Below are 25,415 nucleotides of genomic sequence, written 5' to 3'. Positions count from 1 at the left end.
ATAGGGAGCAATATCGAGATCTTTAATTGTAATTTTGCATGTCGTTATCCTTGTGGTTCCGTAAGTTTTTACTTCTTGTGTTTAGAAGATCAGTATCCTATGGATAAATTGAGTAATTATTATGAAACGACTTTTTTATTGTTGATAGTATTCTTTTCTCTGAAATCTACTTGGCCTGATATTAAAATAGCCATTCCAGCTTTCTTTTGGTTAGTGTCTATATGGTATATTTTAGAAATACTTTTAGTTTATTGGCTTTTTAATTTTTATTTATTTTGTTTTTTAGGGCCGCACCTGTGGCATATAGAGGTTCCCAGGCTAGGGGTCTAATCTGAGCTACAGCTGCTGGCCTATACCACAGCCACAGCAACTCCAGATCCAAGCCGCGTCAGCAACCTACACCACAGCTCACGGCAACGCCAGATCCTTAACCCACTGAGCAAAGCCAGGGATTGAACCCAAAACCTCATGGTTCTAGTTGGATTCGTTTCAGCTGCACCACGACAGGAACTCTGGCTTTTTCATTTTTAAAGTGTGTTTCTTATTGACAGCATGTAGTTGGCTTTTGCTTTTTCAATCAATTTGACTATCATTACCTATTGACATAGTTAGACCACTTACATTTAATGTGACCAATGAAGTGGTTAATTTATAATCTGGTATCTTATTTGTTTTTATTTTTCCTGTATGCCCATTGTTTCCCCTTTTTGTTTTTTCATCCTTCTTCTGGATTGATTACATATTTTTATGAGTCCTTTTATATCATTTATTGGTCTATAGAGTTAACATATATGTGTGTATGTGTGTGTATATGTATATATACACACATATATGTGTATGTATATGTGTGCGTGTGTGTGGTTATATATATAGGATACCTTTTAAACATTCTTAGTGATGATCTTACCAAAATGACATGCCCTTTGTGAAGATTTTCTGTTTTGCTCCAGGAACAATGAACCTCTGGTCTTTGTTCATACTATTGTGTTCATAACACTGTGCAGCTTTTATCACCCTGAAAATAGTATAGAGTCTACCTTTCTTTCCATATTGGAATCAGGGACAATGTCTTGATTCTCTTTATATTTCCAGCACCAAGCTCAGATCCCACCATACAGTAGGTTATTAGGTGTTAAATAAATGCTTGTTGAACATTTTAGCTTTTAAGTGTTCTAAAAGTGATTTGATATGAAATATTAATGTTATATCAGGATAAATTATAGTAAGGGCCTAATTGTAACTTAATTAATATCAAACAGATTTTGTTTTATACACACACACACACACACATATATATATATACACAGATTTAAAGAAATAAAGCAACTTAGACTTTGAAGTCAGATGGGCAGTTTAATTTCTCATTCTGCAATTTACTATATAATATTGGCAAATCACTTAACTTTTCTAAATTTCATTGTTTCCATTTGTGAAAAAAGTAAATAATTTTTATAGTTATAAAAATGAAATGAAATAATACATGAACTGCTCTAAACTGTAACAGGCAGAGTAAGCACTCAATAAATGTTCACTCTATTTTACCATTTGCAAAGACATTAAAAATTATGGTTACAGGGAGTTCCCGTCGTGGCTCAGCAGAAACGAATCTGACTAGGAACCATGAGGTTGCAGGTTTGGTCCCTGGCCTTGCTCAGTGGATTAAGGATCCGATGTTGCTGTGAGCTGTGGTGTAGGTTGCAGACGCGGCTCGGATCTTGTGTTGCTGTGGCCCTGGCGTAGGCTGGTGGCTATAGCTCCGATTCGACCTCAAGCCTGGGAACCTCCATATGCCACAGGAGCGGCCCAAGAAATGGCAAAAAAAAAAAAAAGACAAAAAAAATTATGGTTACACTATAAACGTTACAGTTTGTAGCAATGTCATTCAGTAAAAGTACTGGAAAATATCTATTGTGACTTTGTATTTCACATAATTTAGAAATCATTTATGTTAAGCAGAAAATATTACATTTTTATTTGGTAAATAAAGAGAAAATTTGCCTACTTAAAACTTGATCTACTTTTGCACAGTGATGAATGTGAGAATATTTTCCAGCTACTTTGAAATATTGAACTGCCCAGGGACAAGGCATGGATGATGTTTTGAAGGAAATAAATATTTCAGCTTCACATTTCAGCCTTTCTTCTTTATTCCTTTGATCTGGCTTTGGTTTACTTATCATTCTGCTTGAATGACTTCACACTGCCTTTTTTCCTCTCCCTAGTAACAGGAAGTGGTTCTGTACCTATTTCAAAATATTTAGGCTTTGTTGTTTTATAGGGTGGACGTATATTTCCTTATTATTTACTGATACACTACTGCCTGTAAAATTGGATGAATCGGTGGGTATGTGTGTAGCTTTGCATGTGTGATGTATAATTTATATATGGAACTTTTAATCAGTAATTTCTTAAATATAAGAAACATAAAAGGAAACAGTATTAGACTTGGGATTTATTTTGAAGTTTAGAGAGTTTAAAGATTTTAAATGAATTTTTCTTCACTATACACTGAAGCTGTCTTATCTTTAGGGATCATTTTCTCCAGGTTTTCTTATTTCACCATAAAAATTTCAACTGCTTTTTTATTTGCTGAGGTAGAGTTTTTAATTTTTTCCCTTTTTAAAAATCGATGTATAGCTAATTTGTAATGTTATATTAATTTCTGCTGTACAGCAAAGTGATTTACTTATACATATGTATATATTCTTTTTCATATTCTTTTCCATTATGGTTTATCACAGGATAATGAATATCGTTCCCTAGACTATACAGTAAGACTTGTTGTTTATCCATCCTGTATATAATAGTTTGTATCTATTAACCCCAAACTCCCACCCCATCCCTTCTCAGTTCTTTTAAGTTACTAGTAGACCCATATTGTAGGTAGACATTGTTTAGCACAAAATTATTATGTAAAACTTTGAACTATTTAAGTGTTTCATTACACTTACCTATACTGCTTTATTTTGCACTTTACACATAAATCTTCCGAGATTGATCTTCTTTTTCCTCTTTCTTTCTTTCCTTTTTTCTTTCTTTCTTTCTTTCTTTCTTTCCGTTCGGTCTTTATTGATTTCTTTAGCTATGATCTCTCTATCTCTCTCTCTTTCCGCTATATATCCTCTCTCTCTCTCTCTATTCTTTCTGTCTTTCTTTGGTATTTCTTTCTTCTGCTGTCTGTCTGTATGGTTCTGTCTGTCTTTTTAGGGCCGCACCTACGGCATATGGAGGTTCCCAGGCTAGGGGTCCAATAGGAGCTGAAGCCGCTGGCCTACGCCACAGGCACTGCAATGCCAGATCCAAGCCATGTCTTCGACCTATAACACAGCTCACGGCAACGCTGGATCCTTAACCCACTGAGCGAGACCAGGGATCAGAGCAGCACCCTCATGGATGCTAGTTAGGTTCACTTACTGCTGAGCCATGATAGGAACTCCAGAGAATGGTTTTCTTATGGACTCTCACTGCCCCTTTCCTTTTTTTTTTTTTTTTGATATTTCTATAGTATTTACAGTTTGTCACAAAATATATGTAATATTACAGTACTATTTTTTTCTTGAATTTTTCTCTTTCCCTTAATCAGATTGTAGTTTCTCCAATATAAGAACCATTTCTTAGACGACTTCTAAGTTTCTGCAGCATTTCTGTGAGTAGGTCTTAGAATTTTCTGCTGAGACCCTTGCCTCAGCTCCTAGAACATGACTAAATTACTGAGAATGTAGGCTAGGAGGTTGATCCCAGGATTGGTTTTTTGGACTCATGATGTAAATCCAGTTGACTTCAAAGGATTTATGGACCTTATAGCTGAAATCCTTGTCTTTTAAAGAGATTTTTGGATAGTTGAAGAAGAGCCTTCATTCTTATTCATGACTAACTTGCTTCAACCAATGGTTCTTCACGACTGGGGTCATGGCTTTTGTAAGAGTAAATCATTGACGACAAAACGTTCTTGTCGGAAGAGTTCTGTAGGATTCCTTTATGCCATGGACATACCTTTCTCTAGCTGTTTCAGGCCTGAATCATCCTAGTTTCATTGAACCTTATTGTGTATTTGCGTAAGGTTGTATCAGTGCTATTCTGTTAGTTCCAGGATTGTGCTTCATCTGCTTCTGACACTGAGAACTGCTGATTTTGTTTGCTCTACCTTTGTGAGTCTGTGGACCCATCCCCCCTGGGGGATTACTGAGAAGGTTGTTCTGACTCGTTGTAGTAGGATGGAGATTCCTACAGGGGAGATCTACTTTCTGCAGTCTCTATCTCTTCCATTAAATGGAGTGTAATAAAATCTCTCTGAACTCTAGCCTGTTTTTCAAGATCCTGTGTTCAAACTTTTGTTATAAAATTTAGTGTTTATCTCTTTTTTCCTTTAATGATGGAGTCCTCTTAGAAAGACTTCGAAGGCTTCTAAGAGGACATCATATAGCTTTGTTTCTTCATATAAGTCAATGACCAACGTGTAGTGGATCTTCACCAATGTCTGATGAATGAACCAATAAAAGGTTGAAACATTAAGGCTTAAAACATTGTATTCTTTTAGAAGAATGGAGAAAGTCTTCTCAGGTTTGCTATGGCCATTTTGTACCTAGTTTTGTTACTTATCCTTAGAAATTCTCTTTTTGTCTTTAGTGTCTTATGAAAGATGTATTTATTTTTGGCTTTTTAGGCTTCAGTGGTTAACTAATCATCTAATGTGTGCAGCCTACTCTGTGACTCAGGATAGCACTTGTCCTTGTATATTTTGAGTTGGACTGGCACGATGAATACCTGGCACTACGTTTCAAAATTGTGATATATGTCTTTGATATGAGCAGTGCAGAAATGTTTGGCAGCATGATTTCCTTATTAAGTCTTAAAACTTTCCCATAAAAAGTCACCTTAGCTGTGAATTGGCCTTCTTCAGTATATGCTCATCTCTGGGTTTCCCTGAGGTTTTTAACAGTACCTCACTCCTCATTATCCGTCACACAGTTCTTTTCTACATTGGTTTCTAATCTTATAAACTTACCTTAGAAAAACTAAAATTTTATTTGGTCACGTCCTAACAGTCATTGATCTTCAGAAGACATCCATAAACTGCAGAGAACTGTACGAGCGTATCATCATCATCACCAGCGTCATCTGCATTTCTTAGCATTATCTCTGAGTCCTCTTTCTCTAGGTCAGCAGCACCTACAAGGCACATGCTCTAAGAGCAGATCCATTCCTGGTGGTGGAACCATTATAATCGTCTATAAGCATTGTATGCCTTGAGTTCTCTAGGAAATTGGATGATACTTGCTTTAGCAGGTATTCTCCATTACCAATATCCCAGACCCTCTTCAGAAATCAAATTCATGGAGTTCCTTTGTGGTGCAGTGGGTTAAGGATCCAGTGTTGTCACTGTGGTGGCCTGGAACTCCCACATGTCGCAGATGTAGCCAAAAAGAAAAAAAAAGTCAAATTCACAAACACTTTAAAACCAATTGTGTTAACCTAAACCTTCTTTCACTTCATAGAATTTGATAAAGAACTAAACGTTTGGGCCCAGTGGTTTTCAGTCAGGCAGGATTTTGCCACTGCAGGAAACCCTGGACATGTCTGTGGACATTTTGGGGTTGTCAGAATTGGGAATGGGGACATTATCACTGGAATCTAGTAAGTGCAGGCCAGAGATGTTGCTAAGCCACATCGCAGTGCACAGGACAGGCCCTCACAACAAACAGTGCTGAGATTGAAGCGTTTGCTCTGTTTTGTGATTTTTGTCGTGGTTCCATCTAGATGGTATACATTTATCAAACAAATACTGAATGACTCTATACATGTATAATGCTAAAGGTATGTAACATAAATAAGAGGAGGACACTGTTCTGTCCCTACACCCTCTCTTCCCTGATCTCAGAGAACTTTCATTGTTCAGGTAACAGTAACTACAACCAGTGTATTATAAAATGCTATGGTAGCAGTGTGTAAAAAGTGCTGACAAGGATGAAAGGAGTATCTACCAACTCTGTCTGAAGAGCTGATGTTTGTGCCCCTGAAGAAGAAGGAATAGTAATCTGTCAGTCAAAACAACCTAGAAGGGAGGTTCTAGCTCAAATTATGGCCAACTAAGCTCAAATCAGACTGATCGTCTCACAGATATAAACTCTTTATAAGATATAAAATACAGGAGTTCCATTGTAGCTCAGTGGGTTATAAACCTGACTAGTATCCATGAGGATGCAGGTTCTATCCCTGGCCTCACTCAGTGGGTTCAGGATCTGGTGTTCCATGAGCTGTGGTGTAAGGTTGCAGTTGCAGCTCTGATCCCATGTTGCTGTAGCTGTGGCGTTGTGGCGTAGCTCTAATTTGACGCCTAGACTGGGAACCTCCATATGCCAGAGTTGCAGCTCTAAAAAGCCAAAAAAAAAAAAATTCAAAACCACCTGTGGAGTACTTCTGTGGCACAGTTGGTTAAGGATTCAGTGTTGTCACTGTAGTGGCTTGGGTTGCTGCTGTGGCTTGGATTCGATCCCTGACCTGGGAACTTCTGTGTTCCATGGGCATGGCCAAAAAAAAGATAAAATACAACAACCTGAAGACCCTGGAGAATTGAGTAAGCACAAAGAGGTGGTGAAAGGGAGTACACATTTGGAAGAAGGAAAGGTGAGTTTCCCATCTTCATAGCATTCATCTGGTTGCATTCGATGCCATGTGGGACTGCTAGAATTTGAATAGAGGCTTGTCATCTTGGTGCTTGAAAAGCAGATGAAAAAATGGTTTTTTTTTTTGTCTTTTTTCTATTTCTTGGACTGCTCCTATGGCATATGGAGGTTCCCAGGCTAGGGGTCGAATCGGAGCTGTAGCCACCGGCCTACACCACAGCCATAGCAACGCGGGATCCGAGCCACGTCTGCAACCTACACCGCAGCTCATGGCAACGCCGGATCGTTAACCCACTGAGCAAGGGCAGGGACCGAACCCGCAATCTCATGGTTCCTAGTCAGATTCGTTAACCACTGCGCCACGACGGGAACTCCAAAAATGTGCGATTTTAGCCACCGTCAAACTGGGATGGAGAGACACCCAGGAAATAAGAGAGCCAGAGAAGGGAAGCTAAAATTCTTTGTATGATCTCAGTCCATATTTCTGACTGACCCCTAAAACTCTCATCAGTCCAAGTAAGGCTGAAAGAGCTGAGATTATATATGAATTTATAGTGTGAATTCAGCCGAGTTAACTCACTGTTATAAACAAAGAATTAAAATGATCATTCAGTAATATTCAGAGGAAAATAACAGAATCCAAACTCTTTACTGTTATCATTCATAAAGATATAAGCCAAAATTACATAATTTATGAAGAATCAGGCTAACACATGACCTACTTATTTTCTTTCTTTCTGGTTTTTTTTTTTTTTTTGGCTTCTTAGGGCTGCATTCGCAGCATATGGAGGTTCCCAGGCTAGGGGTCACATCAGAGCTGTAGCTGCTGGCCTACACCACAGCCACAGCAAGGCAGGATCCGAGCTGTGTCTGTGACTCACACCACAGCTCTCGGCGATGCCAGATCCTTAACCCACTGAGCAAGGTCAGGGATTGAACCCACAACCCCATGGTTCCTAGTTGGATTTGTTTCCACTGTGCCACGATGAGAACTCCTAATTATTTTCTTTTTCTTTTACTTTGTTTTATTTTTATTCACGTATACTTGATATATAATGTTGTGTTAATTTCTGTTGTACAGCAAAGTGATTCAGATATATGCATGTCTCTGTGTGTATATATATATATTCTTTTTTGTATTCTTTTCCATTATGGTTTATCTCAGGATATTGAATATAGTTCCCTCTGCTATACAGTAGGACCCTATTGTTATTCATTCTATATGTAATATTTTGCATCTGCTAACCCCAGACTCCCACTCCATCCTTCCCCACTGTCCCTCCCCCTTGGCAACCACAAGTCTGTGAGTCTGTTTCTGTTTGGTAGGTAGTTTCATTTGTGCCATATTTTAGATTTCACATGTAAGTGGTATCATATGGTATTTGTCTTTCTCTTTCTGACTTAATTCACTTAGTATGATAATCTCTGGTTCTTTCTACATTGCTGCAAATGCATTATTTCATTCTTTTTATGGCTGAGTAGTATTCCACTGTATATATGTACCACATCTTCTTTATCCATTCGTCTGTTGATGGACATTTATGTTGTTTCCATATCTTGGCCATTGTGAATAGTGCTACTATGAAAATAAGGGTGTTGTATCTTTTCAAATTATAGTTTTGTCTGGATATATGCCTAGGAGTGTGATTACTGGATCATATGGTAACTCTATTGTAAATTAGTATTTTAAGAACCCTCCATACTGTTCTCCATAGTGGCTGCACCAATTTACTTTCCCACCAACAGTGTAGGATTCCCTTTTCTCCACACCCTATGAAGCATTTGTTATTTGTAGACTTTTTAATGATGGCCATTCTGACTGGTATGAGGTGGTCCCTCATTGTAGTTTTGGTTTGCATTTCCTCTAATAATTAGCTATGATATGAGCATTTTTTCATATGCCTGATGGCCATCTATATATTTTCTTTGGAGAAATATCTATTTAGGTCTCTTGTCCATTTTTTGATTGGGTTCTTTGTTTTTGTTATTGAGTTATATGAGCTGTTTGTATATTCTGGAGATCAAGCCCTTATTTACAAATACTTTCTCCCAATTTGTAGGTTGCCTTTTTGTTTTAGCTATGGTTTCCTTTGCTATTCAAAAGCTTATACATTAAATTAGGTCTTATTTATGAATTTTTGCTTTTATTTTTATTACTTTGGGAAACAGACTTAGGAAAACATTGGTATAGTTTATATTTGAGAATGGTTTATCTATGATCTCTTCTAGGAGATTTATTATGTCATAACATACTTAAGTATTTAAGCCATTTTGAGTTTATTTTTGTGTATGGCATGACACATACACATACTAACTTTACTGATTTAACATGTGGCTGTCCAACTTTCCCAACACCACTTACTAAAGAGACTGTCTCTTCTCCAGTATATATTCTTGCCTTCTTTGTCAAAGATTAGTTGACTGTAGGTGTGTGGGTTTATTTCTAGGCTCTCTGTTCTGTTCCATTGATCCATATGTCTGTTTTTTTTTTTTTTGCCAATACCATGCTGTTTTGATGACTGTAGCTTTGTAGTATTGTTGGAAATCTGGAAAGGCTATGCCTCCAGCTTTGTTCTTTTTCCTCAGGATTGCTTTGGCACTTCTGGGTTTTTGTGGTTACATATAAATTTTAGGATTATTTGTTCTAGTTTTGTGAAAAATGTCATGGGAAATTTGATAGGGATCACATTAAATATATAGATTACTTCAGTAGTATGGCCATTTTAACAATATTCTTTTCACCTATTTTGATTTTCTCTTTATGGCTGTACTTGAAGCATCTGGAATTTCCCAGGCTCGGGTCTAATCAGAGCTTCAGCTGAGGCCTATGCCACAGCTTGTGGCAGTGCAGGTCCTTAGCCCAATGAACAAAGCCAGGGATTGAACCCTTAACCTGCTGAGCCATGTGGGAACTTCCATTCCACCTATTTTTAAATTGTGTTTTTATCTTTTTAGTATTGATTTGTCAGAGTTCTTTATGTATTCTTGATTCGATTCTCTTTTCAGATATATAATTTGCAAATATTTTCTTTCATTTTGTGGGTTTTTTTTTCACTTTTTGGATAATGTCCCTAGCAGTACAAGTTTTTTAATTTGCCTTAGTCTATATTTCATTATCTTGTTTATGCTTTCGGTGTTATATCTAAGAAGGCTTGACTTAGCTCAATGTCACAAAGATTTATTCCTATATTTTCTAAGAGTTTTATATTTTTAGCTCTTACATTTATGTCTGTGACCCATCTTGAGTTAATTTTTGTGTATTGTGTAAGGAAGGAATTCAGCTTTATTCTTTTGCATATGGATATCTAGTCATCCAGCAGCATTTGTTGTAAAGACTATTTTTTCCTCATTGAATTACTTTGGTACCCTTGCTGAAAATCTACTAATTATCAATATAAGGGTTTATTTCTGGGATCTTTTTCTTACCCCATTGATTTTTATCTTTATCCTTATGCTGGTAGCACCCTGTTTTGATTAACTTTGTAGTTAAGTTTTTAAATCAAGAAATGTGAGTCCTCCAAATTTGTTCTTTTTTCAAGATTGTGTTGCCTATTCTGGGTACTTTGTATTTCTATACAAATTTAGGATCTGCTTGTCAATTTCAGCAAAATGCCATCTGGGACTTTGACAGGGGCTGTGTTGAGTCTATGGATCAATTTGAGGAGTATTTTCATCTTTTAAATATTAAGACCACTCTTACTTTCCATTTTACTGATATTCCTTTCTGACTCTTGAAGTATCCAATGTTTAGATGTATCTATAGTGTTTACCATTTTTAACAAGGATTTTTCAGAGACCATTAGTTTTACCAGTCATGTGAAGAAGAGGCCAAGGAAGTCTATTCATTTATCATGCTTAGTGAAAGATATTATTTTTAGTGCCTTTAAAGTCATAGTTGTATTTTAATGTTTTTGACTGACTCACTCTAATCGATTTAAGTACCAATAGCAGCCATGAATATAGATGATATAACTGCTTGAAAGTCTTGTTTTCTAGCCCAGCTGGAAAGGGAATGGAGACTCTTCTAGCTGTTTTTCAGACGCGTTTGAAGTTTTTTGTTTTGTTTTGTTTTTCTTGGAGTTTCCAGTGGAGATGCCAAGCTGGCAGCAAATGAAGTATACTGTAATGTGAAGCCTTATAAATATACGTTGGATTGCTGCCATCATTATCAAAAGCACTGGTGCAGAAATGTGCAAAGGGAAGATTTTCAAATTAAGGTTGGCCTGTACATATAAATGTTAGCTCTTAAATAAAGCTCAAGAAATACTAAATTGCCATCTATTAGTCTCCTACATTTTATTGCCTTTTTGGAATAATCATGTACCTCAGAACATCGTTTAATATGAACTGGCTTGTGGCTGTATAAGAATGCAGCTTCTTTTTTCTTTATGCTTTATGTACTCAGATGAGGAAAATTTACTGCATTTTATAAATAAATCAGAGTTAAAAAGCAAATTTTCTTCCCACCTTTTTATCTTCATGGAGGCCCAGCTTTAAGGCATTTGAGTGATGCATTTACACTCTGCCTCACAACTAGTTCCCCTGAAAAAAATAATCTTCAAAGTCACATTTTTTTTTCTTCTTCTTACAGGACACACTATTTGGAATCATGGTAAAAGGAAATACTGTTCTTGTGTCGGTAAAAAGCAGACCTTTCTTTTTCAAGTGCTGAAAATTTTCATTTCTATTTCATTCCTTTGATAGAAATTATAATGGACCCCTCATTGAAATGAACATCTATTCAAATAAAGACAGATACTTGTTATACTAAAGACAGAAGATTTCTAAATATCAGTGGAGCTCAGTGTATTTGTCCTGGTTTAACTAGACAGAACGTTGGTTTACACTGGGTGATGCCTTCTTTGATATTTAGCTTTACTGCTGAATTAGCTTTGTAGGTGTGGGGGGACTGAAAACAAGTTGGAAGTTTTCACACATTTCCCTGTGCTTGCTATTTAATATAAAATGATATTTGTTATTTGTAAATCAGGCTAGAAATGATCAATTAAAAGCAATGTGCATTATTATTTAACAAACAGTATTTTTAATGGTGGTCTCAATCTATAGCTGATTATGGCTAAAGTTTATGACTGATGTATATGGTCATAGGTTAGTTAAGTAAGTGATAAACTTGGTAGGTAAGAATGAAATAATATATATTTAAAATTTTTTTTCTTTTCTTTTCTTTTTTTTTTTTTTAGGACTGCACCCCTTGCATATGGAAGTTCCCAGGCTAGGAGTTGAATCAGAGCTACAGCTGCCGGCCTACACCACAGCCACAGCAACGCGGGATCCGAGCTGCGTCTGTGACCTACACCACAGCTCATGGCAACGCGGGATCCTTAACCCACTGGCCAGGGCCAGAGATCGACCTGCATCCTCATGGATACTAGTTGCATTTGTTTCTGCTGAGCCATGACAGGAACTCCCAAGAATGAGATAATATAGAGAAAGTATTTGTCCTGTTACATTGGAAGAATTTACATTAATTAAATAGCTCAGGTGAATTACTGGACAAAAATTGTAAAATGACTTACTTTCAACATTCCTAAAACAAAGGTTGCATTTCATTTGTAAGTCATAAATTCTTATAAAATGTGTTAGCAGAATTTTCCTTTGGCTAATTAATGGTGCATAATTTGAAATTCTATGATAACTAAATTTTTCAGGTTTTCAAATACTGTCCAATATACTTTCTTTTCTATATATCAGACAGACTGAGCAAGCTGTGGTAAACCTTTGAGAAATTGTAATCCGAATTGTGAAATAGTCTTCTCAAGGATGTTGAGGAGGGCCTTAAAAATTAAAGAGTAACATAGGAGGAACAGGTCACTGTAGAGTATGGCAGAGAAGCAGCTCTTCCTCTTTCTAACCCCAACCCCAGCCCCAGCTAACATCACGGGGACATTAGTCTTCACCCCAGAGGCCTTTCCGCTTTTAATAGGGCGTTCTAGGCAACTTCTTCCCATCCACCGGGTCCATCAAGCAGAGCAAATGTCTATCAAACATCTGGGACAACTGTCCATCACATTTGCCAACCAACAGCTAGGCCACGGTACCCAATATGATTTATACGACTTTATTTTGTTTTCATACTTGAATATTCAAACAAATATTCAATGTTTGTATCAGGGAAATTCTACATTCAACTCAAGGCTTCTTCTCCTTGAGTAGAATCATATAAGAAGGGTGAAAATGCTCCAAATAAAATTCTTTATAGCTATCAGAGCACTCAGTCTTTTTTGGGGGGAGGGCACACCCTCAGTATTTGGAGGTTCCCAGGCTATGGGTCGAATCAGAGCTTTACCCCCTGGCCTATGCTACAGTAACGCCAGCTCTGAGCCATACCTGTGACCTGCACCACAGCTCACAGAAACGTCGGGTCCTTAACCCACTGAGCAAGGCCAAGGGTCAAACCTGTGTCCTCATGGATGCTAGTCAGATTCGTCTCCACTGAGCCACGACAGGAACTCCAAGTACTCAGTCCTTCGTGTGGTGATGTCCCTTGAGTCAGTCTTCAGTATGACATCCAGTTATTAATCACTGTAAGAGTTAATATTAACATTAAGTTGCAAAGAAAAAGCATCACTAATATAAAAGTCTTGGAATTTGGCAACCAGTGAACATTAAAGACATTTTGATTTAACCACATGTAGGAGACATGGAAGACTATAAGATTTTCATGTCCTGTTAAATAGTCAACTAACATGGATAACTTGAAGAAAAACTGTGAAAAAGTTCCTCCCATCCCCTGACAACCACTAATCTACTTTTGCTGTCTCTGCCACACTTCTGTAGGATGCAGTAACCACGAGCTTCATCTGGCATGAGCATGATCTGGGGTGGCTTTGGTCTCATGCAGGGCCTCCACACCTTGGGGCAGAGGATTCAACCCTGTAGGTGTAGCTTCACCTGTGAAACAAAGACATAGAAGAAAAACTCCTTAGTGGAAAAACTGCTTAGCTTATCACAGAGACATATTGATTATTTCATTTTCAGATAGAAGATATATAGTATGAATATATAGACACAAGTACAAGTGGTACTTAGCAATGAAAAATAAAGGAAAGGTGGATACGGAGTTCGTTCTTCTGGCCCATACATGGGGAGTTGCCTTATTTTCAGATGCGCCAAGCTTGGGCATACAGGTGTATTTGTGAAGAATCTCTGTATTTCTTTACAAAGGGAAGGAGAGGTAACACATTTTCTTATCAATCTTTTTTTTTTTTTTTTTTTTTTTGCTTTCTAGGCATGTGGAGTTACCAGGCTAGGGATTGAATCGGAGCTACAGCTGTCAGCCACAGCCACAGCCACAGCAACATGGGATCAGAGCCGCATCTGCAACCTACACCCCAGCTCATGGCAATGCCGGATCCTTAACCCACTGAGTGAGGCCAGGGATCGAACCCACATCCTCATGAATACTAGTCGGGTGTGTTACTGCTGAGCCACAACAAGAACTCCCTATCTACAGAGCATTTTCATCACCAAAAACTACCCCCTGCAATCCCACATGCCTGAGGCATCACTTCCCATTCTCCCTGTCCTCCCATCCCCTGACAACCACTAATCTACTTTTGCTGTCTCTATGAGGTGATCTCTTCTGGATATTTCTCATAAATAGAATCATACGATATGTGACCTTGTGTTTGGCTTCTTTGACTTTGCATGATGTTTTCAAGGCTCATGCATCAGAATACCTTTCCCTTTTGGGGCTGAAAAATATACCATCACAGGGATATATTACCTTTCCAATATTCATCCGTTCACTGCTGGAGATAAACGATCGTAAACAGTTTTGTTTTGGGAGAAATCATCAAACGTAGTTGTGTTCTCATCAGAACACATATTATGTGTTTACGTCCTTTTTTCCCTCAGACAAATTATATTATTGTCAACTTTTTAAAGGAAAGTTTTATAAAAATTTGGATCAAAAAATTGAAATCTGAATTTTATTTTACAGAGGCTTAAATATTGTTCTTTGACTCAAGCCAAGTTCTTTTACTTTCTGTTTAAACTCTGAAGCTGTTCTGAACTTTTCCAGGGAAAAAGAAGAACAGCTCACTCGGGTGACTGAAGTTCAGAGGTTGCAGGCCCAGCAGGCAGACGCTGCTCTGGAAGAGTTCAAGCGGCAGGTGGAACTGAACTCAGAGAAAGTCTACGCTGAAATGAAAGAGCAGGTGAGGAGGCCACTTTGCCATCTTTTTTGAAAGTCATTCTCTCAGTGGGAAGGTACATCCTGATCTCAAATATGACAGTAATGTATTTACTTGTTCAAAAAGCTTTGTCAGAATTAGCTGTACAATTGGGTCAGGGATTCAGAATGAGAAAGGAGTATTAGGCCTGGCAGAGGAGGAGGACACCCACCTCCACCAGAGCCTCAAAGGAAGAGGGGGCTGGAGTTTCCTGGTGCCTCAGTGGGTTAAGGATCTGGTGTCATCACCGCTATGACTCAGGTCGCTGCTGTGGTTTGGGTTCAATCCCTGGTCCTGGAACTTTCGGATGCCATGGGCATGGCCACAAAAAAAAAAAAAGACTGAAGGAAGGGGGGCTCCTTGCAGCTGATAACAAGAGCCCCAGTGAGAGGCTCAGCCGGCAGAGCATGAGGAAGGAAGGGGCTGTGGTGTGTGTCTCGGAGGGCCTGCTCTCTGCCCCCCTGGGCTGCTGGGCCGGCTCTGATTGGTAGCTCCTTGGGGCCACGAGTGGAGAGAGAGCAGTGGACAAGAAGGTGCGTCCTCCCTGAGGACGCCTTCATTCATCCTTAATGCCATGTGCAGAATAACCATTTTGAAGTCCTTGTCTGCAAATGTGATGATGGCCAGCATGTGTCTCTCTTTGGCACATGGATCAGCTTGCAGGTAAAATCCCATGACAAGTGTGTTAGTCTGTTATTTCAGTGTATGTTATACTTACGTATGCATATATAATGTCCATATGGATTATATATGCTTATTTCTTACATATATGCATATATAATTTTATGCTTATATATAATTTCTATGCTTCTGTTTTCTTAAGTTTGATAAGAACTACATATTTTATGTTAGTCTTTTTTGCTCTTTTACATTGAATTTTATATATTTACACCCTATCAACGTTGATTTTGTGCAGTCTTTTTTTTTTTTTTTTTTGGTCTTTGGTCTGTTTAGGGCCACACCTGCGACATATGGAGGTTCCCAGGCTGGGGGTCCAATTGGAGCTACAGCTGCTGGCCTATACCACAGCCACAGCAATGTGGGATCCTACACCACAGCTCATGGCAATGCCAGATCCTTAACCCACTGAGCCAGGCCAGGGATCGAACCCACATCCTCATGGATATTAGTCGTGTTCCTTAACTGCTGAGCTACAACAGGAACTCCTGTGCGGTCTTTAATACTGAATGTGTTTTATCATATGAATATACCATATTTTATTTATCAGCGCCCCTCTTCAAGGGTATTTAGTTTATTTTCAGGTTTTTTGATTATGAAAAATGTTGCAGTACTTGATTGTGATTTCACTTTCAGCTGGAATTATCTTCCTTAGGAGTCCCAAACTCACACTGGTGGTAGAAACATCCCTGACTGGTAGAAAAATTCCTCACTCAGGGTTTTATGACTGAGCCCTGTAGGGTTTACCAGTTTGGAACTGTGCTTTCTTGTTACTTTTTGATTCAGATTGTGTGAATACGGGTCCTGAGAGCAAGGTTTGAGATCCCCTTCTCTCTGTTTCTCCACTCACTGCCTTGGGCAAAAGCTAGATTCCTGCTGAGAGTTTGGGTTGGAAGGTGGGGACTTTCAATCTCTGCTGCATGAATGTGCTTATCTTCCCAACTCCCTGCTATGATCAGAGCCCAGACCCAAGAAAGTATATCTGGTCCAAATGTGCAATGGAGCAGCATAGGAAACTCTTTGATCAGCTTAAAGTTTAAAGGAATACAGAAAATATTAAAGGAGGGGCCCCTGGCAAGAAGTTTTAAGTACACAGTGAAGAAGGCTAAAAAGGGGGCATTTGGAAGTGCTACATCTGACAGTATAGCTTTCTGACAAAAGCAGAGAGCATGACAGGCACCTTTGGCTCAATAAATGCACCTCTTGGGACCAATGATGTAATATTAGCAGATCACAAAATTTATGGGTGTGAAGGGGGAAACAAGCAAACAACATGGGACTTGTGAAAGCGTTTTGTAGGACAAGAAAAAGGTGATTGCATTCAGCAGTCACAATAAAAGCATACTTCTGAAAACAATCCACTTTAGAATTCAGAAAAAAAAAAACTCAGAAAAGTAATACCTTAAAAAAAGGACATGACCTATACAAAAGAGACCACATATATTAAGTAAAATTAATGCAGTGAAATCTGAATACATTCTGGAAAAAGAATTGAACTTCAAGAGCAAAATGAAAATCTTACAAGTTTCTAAGCAGGATGAAACTCTCAAAGAAATTAGAGAAATAATGGGGCAATGCTTCAGAGTTTTGAAGGAAAGAGGTTGTGACCCAATTTTATACATAACCAAGGAGGTTTTCACTTACAAAATCAGCAGAAAAACATGTTCTTAGTAAGAGCTCACATGATGTATAGTGCTTGCTTCTTTCCTGGAAAAAATTATATCAAGACATCAACCAATTCAAGGATGAAGATATCCCACACAGGAGGGAACCATAATTTTAAAGGCTGAGTAGAGAACAATGGAATTGAAAAAAATAAAAACAAAATTAACTAATTGTTGCACCTCTAGTTATAAAATAGAATGCTCATGGTCACTGAATCTTGAAGAAGGTATCTAATATAGAAAACACACATTTGATAGCAATAACTTAGTCTAAATACCTAGGTTACGTTAGTGAAGTTTAAGAAGTAGATTGATAGGGAGCTGGGAGTTGAGCACAGTATGCTAAAACCCTGCCTGAATAGGTGAGATTCAGAGAATTCTTAAAACTAGGGAATTGTAGAATAATTTTTTTAAACTATTTATTTATTTATTTATTTTGTCTTTTTGCTATTTCTTTGGGCCGCTCCCACGGCATATGGAGGTTCCCAGGCTAGGGGTTGAATCGGAGCCGTAGCCACTGGCCTACGCCAGAGCCACAGCAACGCGGGATCCAAGCCGCGTCTGCAACCTACACCACAGCTCACAGCAATGCCAGATCCTTAACCCACTGAGCGAGGCCAGGGATCAAACCCGCAACCTCATGGTTCCTAGTCGGATTCGTTAACCACTGCGCCACGACAGGAACTCCTAAAATATTTAATTGTGTAAACATAGGCATTAATAAAATTAACATGGTGTTAAATTCTCATAAAATCTTGAGAAAATAAAAGCAAAACTTCAGATATTACCAAAGGAACAGAAAAAAATGTCCAAAATAAGACAGAGTATGTAATTGTAGTTTTAAATATTAATGGATTAATTTAATAGTAGAAAAATCTTCTAATAAAAGCATTATTATTAGCTGATTTAAATCTGAGTATATGTGCTATTTATAAAAGATACAACTAAAAGTTACACAAAATTATGTATATATAATATATTTTACCACTTGTATTCAGAATAAAAAAAAGAATTTAATATTATTACATAAATTAACACTATAAGTCAGTTAACTGGATAAAGGAATATATTTTTGCATGCTGAAGCCAAGAGTACTTATGAAAAAGTATTAGAAAGACATAGAAACATTGGGGGTGCTTTAATACATTTTTCTCTATCTTTGACAGTGCGGGGGTGGGGGGAGCAAAACCTAAACAAATAGGAGGTCTAACTAGCAGTTTATAAAGCAGCTATATTTCTACTTTCTACACTTTAAATATGACATGTTAAATTTTGACTCCCATGGAATGGTTATAAAACTCAGTAGACCATAAAGAAACCCTCAATATATTTCCAAAACTTGACATGACAGAGAGCACATAATTTTTTTTACCACAATGCTTAGCAAAATTAGAAATTAAATTTCATTTAAAATTGCTACATTGGACTTCACCAAAATGAAAAACTTTTGTTCTTTGAAAGACATCATTAAAAAAACAACAAAAGGAAGTAAGGCAAGCCAGAGAATGGTAGAGAAGATTCACAAATATTTCCAAAAACTTGCATCTAAAATATAAAAGGGATCTTACAACTAAATAATAAGACAAACACCCAAGTTAAAAATAGGCGAAGTATTTGGACATTTCACTGAAGACCAATAAGCACATAAAAAGATGTTCAGTATCATCATTCATCAGGGAAATGCAAATTAAAACCACAATGAAATGCCACTATATGCTCAGTAGAATGGTTACAATGATAAAGATTGGTTGACAGTGCCAAATACTGGTGAAGGTGTGGTCAAGTGGAGCTTTTCTACACTGCTGGTGGAAAAACTGCGAATTTCTCCTGTGTGTTAAACACAGGTGAATACATGTCAGCCATCTCATTCATGTGTGTTTAACCAAGAGAAACAAAGCCATATCCAGACAAAGACTTGTACTCAAATTGCCAGCAACTTCATTCACAAAAGCTCCAAACTCAAAAAACCCAAATGTTCCTCAGAAATTGAAAGGACAATCAAAATGTGGTATATACAATGGAATACTATGCAAGAATTAAAAGGAATGAACTGTTGATACACACGACAACATGGATGAGTCTCAAAACCCTGCTGATTGAAAGAAGTTAAAAACAAAGAGTACATACTATATGTTGTGTACTTTCTGAGTGACTTAGAATTCCCTATATTATGTCAGGGCTTCTGTTTTTGTTTTTTTCTTTAAGCAGATTATCAACCCGATTTGTTTCAGAGCAAAAGTCAGGTCTCATCTTCTGTGGGTGGGTTTCGGTTTCAGCTAAATCCCAAAGCCTTTGCGTGGCTGTGTTGAGTCTGTGTTGTGCCACTCAGGAGTGAGTCTGACACTTGGATGGTGATTTAAATCACTCCACCCAGTGACTCCAGGCCCTCATGGAACATTCTCCAGCAGGATACACCATATGCTTGGCCACAAAACAATTCTCAATAAATTTTAAAAGGACTAAAAATCATACGAAATATGTTCTTTGACCCTATGATGATAAATTAGAAATAAGCAATAATAAGAAATCTGGGAAATCCCCACATAGTTGGAAATTAAGTAACACTTATGAATAACTCCTGGGTCAAAGAAGCTCTCACAAGGAAAATTTTAAAATATTTTAAACTGAATTAAATGAAAATATGGCATATCAAAATTTTTGGAATGCAGCTAATGCAGTATTTACAGAAAATTTTAAAGCATTGAACATCTGTAGTCAAAAGGAAAGTTCTCAAATCAGTAACCTAAACTTCAGCTTAAGAAACCAGCAAAATAAAAGCAAGTTTCTGCTCAAGGAAGCAGAAAAAAAGGGGATTATATATATATATATATATACAATTATATAGTTATATATATTATATTTATATGCAAAAAAAGAAGTAGAAAATATTAAAATAGGGAAAACCAATGATCCCAAAAGTTGGTTCTTTGAAAAGATTTTTAAAAATTGACAAATTTATCTTGAAGGATGGGAAAAAAACCCGCAAAGTAATGAGAAACAGTGCCAGTGATGAGGACACCACTATCAACCCTATACAAAATGAACGAATTATAAATTGATATTTTAAAAACTTTATGCCAACAAATTACACAACTTAGGTAAGGTAGACAAATTCCTCAAAAGATGCAAGTTACTAAAACTGTCTCAAGAAGAGATAGAAAGTCTGAATTGTCTCGTAATAATTATATTTATTTAGCAATTAAAAATCTTTTCTAAAGGATATAACCCAGTACCAAATGGTTTCCCTGGTGAGTTCCATCAAATATTAAAGAAAAAATAATTTTAATGCTTTGAAAACTCTTTCAGAAAATTGAGGAGAAAGGATTCCTTTTCAGTTCATTCTCTAAGGCCAGTAGTACTCTAATATCAAAACCAAAGTTACTACAAAACTACAGAGAATTATCTGTCATCACTGTAGACACAAAAACTGTTAATGATATTTTAGTACACTGAGTCTGAAAACATAAAGATGATTTTACACCAGGATCAAGTGGGATTTATCCCAGGAATCCAAGGTGGTTTTAACATTCAAAAATCAACTTCTGTCATACAGCATATTAGTAGACTAAAATACAAAACCACACCGTCTTCTCAACAGAGTCATAAAAAGCATTTGAAAAAGTTCAACAGCATTTATGATTTAAAAAAAATTTTTGGCAAGTTAGAACTAGAGGTGAACTTAACCCAATAATAAACATCTATGAGAACCTTAAACTAATATACTTAATATTGAAAGACATAATGCTTTTCCTCCTGAGAACAAGGATAAGATAACTGTTTTTGTGACATCCATTTAACATGGTATTGGAGGCTCTAGCCAGGTCTCCAACAAGGTCAAAAACAAAACCAAACCAAAACAAAATAAAACAAAATCCCAAAGATATATAGATTGGAAAAGAAGAAGTGCAGATGTCTTCAGTATGATGATTCTGTATGGCCAAAATTCATTAAAAAAAAAATACTAGAACTAATAAATGATTTAAACATATTTGCAGGATACTAGATCAATAGAAGAAAATTCATTCATGCTTCAGTGTACTAGTTATGCTTCAACAATGGAATATCTAAAAATGCAATTAAGAAAATTTAATGATATAGCATCCCAAAGAATAAAATATTTACAAATAAACAAACAATTTGAATACTTACACATTGAAAACTATAAAATATTGCTGAGAGAAATTTTAAAAGATCTAAATAAATGGAGAGCTATTCTATGCTCATGGGTTGGAAAACTCAGTAGTAGTAACTTTAGATAGTAGTAAAACTTTATTCATAGTAAAAAATCAGAAATTATATATAAAAAAGTTGGAGAGAATGTAAAAATTGATCTTTTTTTAAAGAAAAAAAAAGTCTCAGAGTTGTATGGCAGAACTGAAAACCTGGAGATAACGCCGTCTTAGGAGTCATTGGGAGTTCCCGTCGTGGGTCAGCGGAAAAAAAAAATCTGACTAGCATCCATGAGGACGCAGGTTCGATCCCTGGTCTCGCTCGTATCAGGGGTTGCCATGAGCTGTGGTGTAGTTTGCAGATGCGGCTCGGATCTGGCGTAGCTGTGGCTGTGCATAGACCTGAGGCAACAGCTCTAATTTGACGCCCTAACCTGAAATTTCCATATGCCACAGGTGCAGCCCTAAAAAGCAAAAAAAAAAAGGAATCATTAAATTAAGAACCCTATGCAGCCACGAAGTAAGACCACCACAAAATAAGGAAAGCCAGGGATGAAAGCTAGTATTTGTGCAGTTGATTCTGAAATCACTCTTTTGATCGACCCACCCTCATATCTGACTGCTCTGTTCTGTGCCAGGTTCATAGCCTGTCCTCTGTCTTTCTTCAGCAGTTCTGCCCACCATCTGACTCTCTCATTTCTCGACCTTAAGAGTTCATGTGTTCCTACCTTCGAGGTATCATATCTCAGTGGACTGGTCACATGATCCAGTGAAGGACCCTCTTTGAAACATGTACAGATACATGGAGCCCTCTCTCTTCCCCCATGCACCCCGCACCTGTGTCTTATCCCTGTGAGCCGTCCTCACTGATTTGTCCAGTGGTGCTAGATTCAGACTCAATGAAAAGTGATAGCTGATGAACTGGAAATGTTGTGATTGTTTCTGCTGGACAAATGTTCTTCCATGATTTCAGACATAAGTAGTTGTATGTGCAGTTGAGTTTCTGAAACAGAGAAAGCACCTTTGGTATGGTTATAATACTAAGGCACCCCGTTTATAATTGAAACCATATAGGAAGGTTCATTTGCAAATAAAATAATTCTCATGTGGCAAATTTAACACATTGAATATATATGTCAAAACATGGTAAATTAGGTATCCTCTATTCCAGATTATCAGTTGATTAAAAGGTGTGAATCTGATACAGCTCCAATTCTAAAAGAAAATCAATCAGCAGATTCATTATTTGGAGATTCATGTTTGCAGATTTTTTTCTGTAGTCTATATTTTCTTTTTCTATTGTTTTGAACTGCTCTTTTCTCTTCTCACTGAAATCCTTTGTGTAAAAAGCCAGCAGAGCTTAGGGCATCTTTTTCCATTTGGAAACCGCTGCAGATAGCAGACAATGGGAATTTGAATTAAAAAATAAAAGCTTTGAGTTTGTTTTTGAAAGTGAATTGCTGTTTCAAAAATGAGGCCCATGAGAGAAAATGGAACAGACTTAAACTTTTTTAAAAAATTGCTACACACTGTTTCTTTCACTTTGAAGAACTTTTTATCTCATTTAGGGTTGCTTAAATAACCTAGTTTTTACTCCAGTGGCGAAATCCATTATACACGTTAGCTGTCAGCAATTAGTTGTGTAAAATATACATATTTTAATTGTGAAAATGTATTACTCTATTAGAATTATTTCTTTGTATATGTATATATGTATATAATTGTATTTTTAAAAGAAATAGTGTTCTATATTTACCTATTCTTGGTGAGACAAATAAATGACTGAAAGAGACAGCTATGTTTTTTGAAGTATTGGCAGCAACTCTAAAGTGAAACTTTTTCATCTTGTAAACCCACTGAATGAATGTCAGCTAACTACTTCCTCCTGGGGCTTCCACTAACCATTTGACTTTTCTAGTTAATTTTTCTCTTCTTGAAAATACATCCTCATTAAGTGGTATTTGCTGCTAAATATCTGGCTTTGAATTCTATTCCTTTTTCGTTGCAGCCATCAGCTACATGATACTAGCTTTATGCTTGGAAAACCCACTGGTTTGCCATAAAAACAAAATTCAGAAACACTGCTATTGACTAGTGAGGTTACTTCTGGCGGCTAGTACAGTTGAAACTGATAAGCAGTTTCTTACACTCTTAGGGATTATATGTTTGGTTCACCATCTCATTACTGCTGTCAGATTAATGAAGACTTTCTCAAGTTATAAGGAAGGAGCAATGCCATCGAAATATATTTGTTCCTTTGCAAGTGTAGATGGATAACAAACTTAAAGCAAGAGAGGATCATCATGCAGACTATTCCTCCCAACTTACACCTTTGTCCTTGTCCTTCCAGGGTCATGCTGGTTCATGTAATTTTAAATACGTTTTTCAGACCAGTTTTAAGGTAATAAAAGATCCAATGTAAATAGACGCATTTTCTCCCAGTTGCGTTTTGATGATAATGGAGAAATCTGTCTACCCTTTTAATATTTGAAATTTTATCTTTAAATGAGATTAGGTAGGAGAGGTAAAATTCTGAAACTATATTTGAATGTTTCAATGGAGCCTATCGTGCTGATTAATCAGTTCCAAATGATAACATCCAAAGGATATGTACAAGTATTTAGCTTTGAAAAACAAAATGAAACAAAAAAAAGAAATAATTAAAAGAAATCTTAACTTTCATCCTTAAATGCTTACTAGAGTAGTAAGTGAAACTTTTTCCTAATAATATTCATCAATGACAGATCTCTTTTGCAGAAGAAATGTAAGTCAAAAAAATGTGCTGAGAACATTGGATCAGGGAATATATCACTCTTCCTTTAATTGGCTGACATGAAGGGTTATTAATTGTGAAAATAGTGACATTACTATTTTTTAATGCCTTAACTGTTTTATTGACTTACTGGTCAAGGATTCAACAGACTTGATTTCTTTTTTCATTCATTTATAAAAAAGTTGAGTACTTACTCTATACCAGTCGTTCTAGATTCTGGGAATTCAGAGATTATTAAGACGTATTTGTGGCTTGTGTGATGGATCAGTGCATAGCAGTGTGTGGTTCTAATTGGTGGTGTAACTAGTGGGAGAAATAGGTCATTAAGAGACGACAGAGGAGGGATATCCGAGGTAGCCCAGTAGATGAGGCATTTATCTGCAATTATGGCATATTTGTATAACTATGAATTTCTCAGATGTTTACATGTTAGAATGTTTTTTGTTTTGTTTTGTTTTGTTTTTTTTGTCTTTTTGCTATTTCTTTGGGCTGCTCCCGCGGCATATGGAGGTTCCCAGGCTAGGGGTCGAATCGGAGCCGTAGCCACTGGCCTACGCCAGAGCCACAGCAACGTGGGATCCGAGCCGCGTCTGCAACCTACACCACAGCTCACGGCAACGCCGGATCGTTAACCCACTGAGCAAGGGCAGGGACCGAACCCGCAACCTCATGGTTCCTAGTCGGATTCGTTAACCACTGCTCCACGACGGGAACTCCACATGTTAGAATGTTATTGGTAATGAATTTAGAAAGGTCGCTAAATATAAGACTAGATATACAATCAGTTTTATTTCTACAAATTAGCAGCCAACAAATAGTAAAGTTTGCAAAAGATGCCATGGTACCAGAAAGCTTCACTTACCTAAGACTAAATCTAACAAAAGAAATGCAAAGCCTTTGTTTTGTAAACTAGGAGACATTACTAAGAGAAACCAAAGAGGACCTAGGCAAACTGGGGGAGGTATCATGTGTATAAATTTGAAGACTCAATGTTATAAAAATGTCACTTCTCCCAAGATTAATCTATAGAATCAACACAGTTCTAAAATCAAAATGTTACCCCGTGCTTTTTGCAGGGGGTGGGGCGGGGCAGTGAGGGAAACTGTAGGCTCATTCTAAAACATCTATGTGAAAATAGAGAGGGCTCAGGAGAGCTGTGGCAATCTGAAACAGGAACACAACTGGGAACGTATACCACCAGATATTGAGCCTAATATTAAGGGATAGTAATTAACAGAATGTGGTTTTGGCACAAAGACGATCAGTGTTTTAGAAGAAAGAGACCAAAAATAGACTCACACATAAAATGATCA

The 25,415-nt window shown here is 37.1% G+C and overlaps 1 protein-coding gene across 5 annotated transcripts in view; it reads left to right on the top strand.

The window, feature by feature from the left end:
- Nucleotides 1-25,415, top strand: part of CEP112 (centrosomal protein 112) — a 471,778-nt gene that overhangs the window by 142,762 nt on the left and 303,601 nt on the right. For all 5 annotated transcript variants that reach the window (XR_007131880.1, XM_047758132.1, XM_047758130.1 and 2 more), the window contains exon 18: nucleotides 14,668-14,803. Coding sequence is in view for 4 of the 5 variants with exons in the window: in XM_047758132.1 (XP_047614088.1) it covers nucleotides 14,668-14,803 (136 nt within the window). In the remaining variant the exon portion in view is untranslated. The remainder of the gene's footprint in view (nucleotides 1-14,667; nucleotides 14,804-25,415) is intronic.

This window comes from Phacochoerus africanus, chromosome 14 (assembly GCF_016906955.1).
Source record: "Phacochoerus africanus isolate WHEZ1 chromosome 14, ROS_Pafr_v1, whole genome shotgun sequence".
Taxonomy (NCBI): domain Eukaryota; kingdom Metazoa; phylum Chordata; class Mammalia; order Artiodactyla; family Suidae; genus Phacochoerus; species Phacochoerus africanus.
This window is presented reverse-complemented; position numbering and strand designations above follow the sequence as displayed.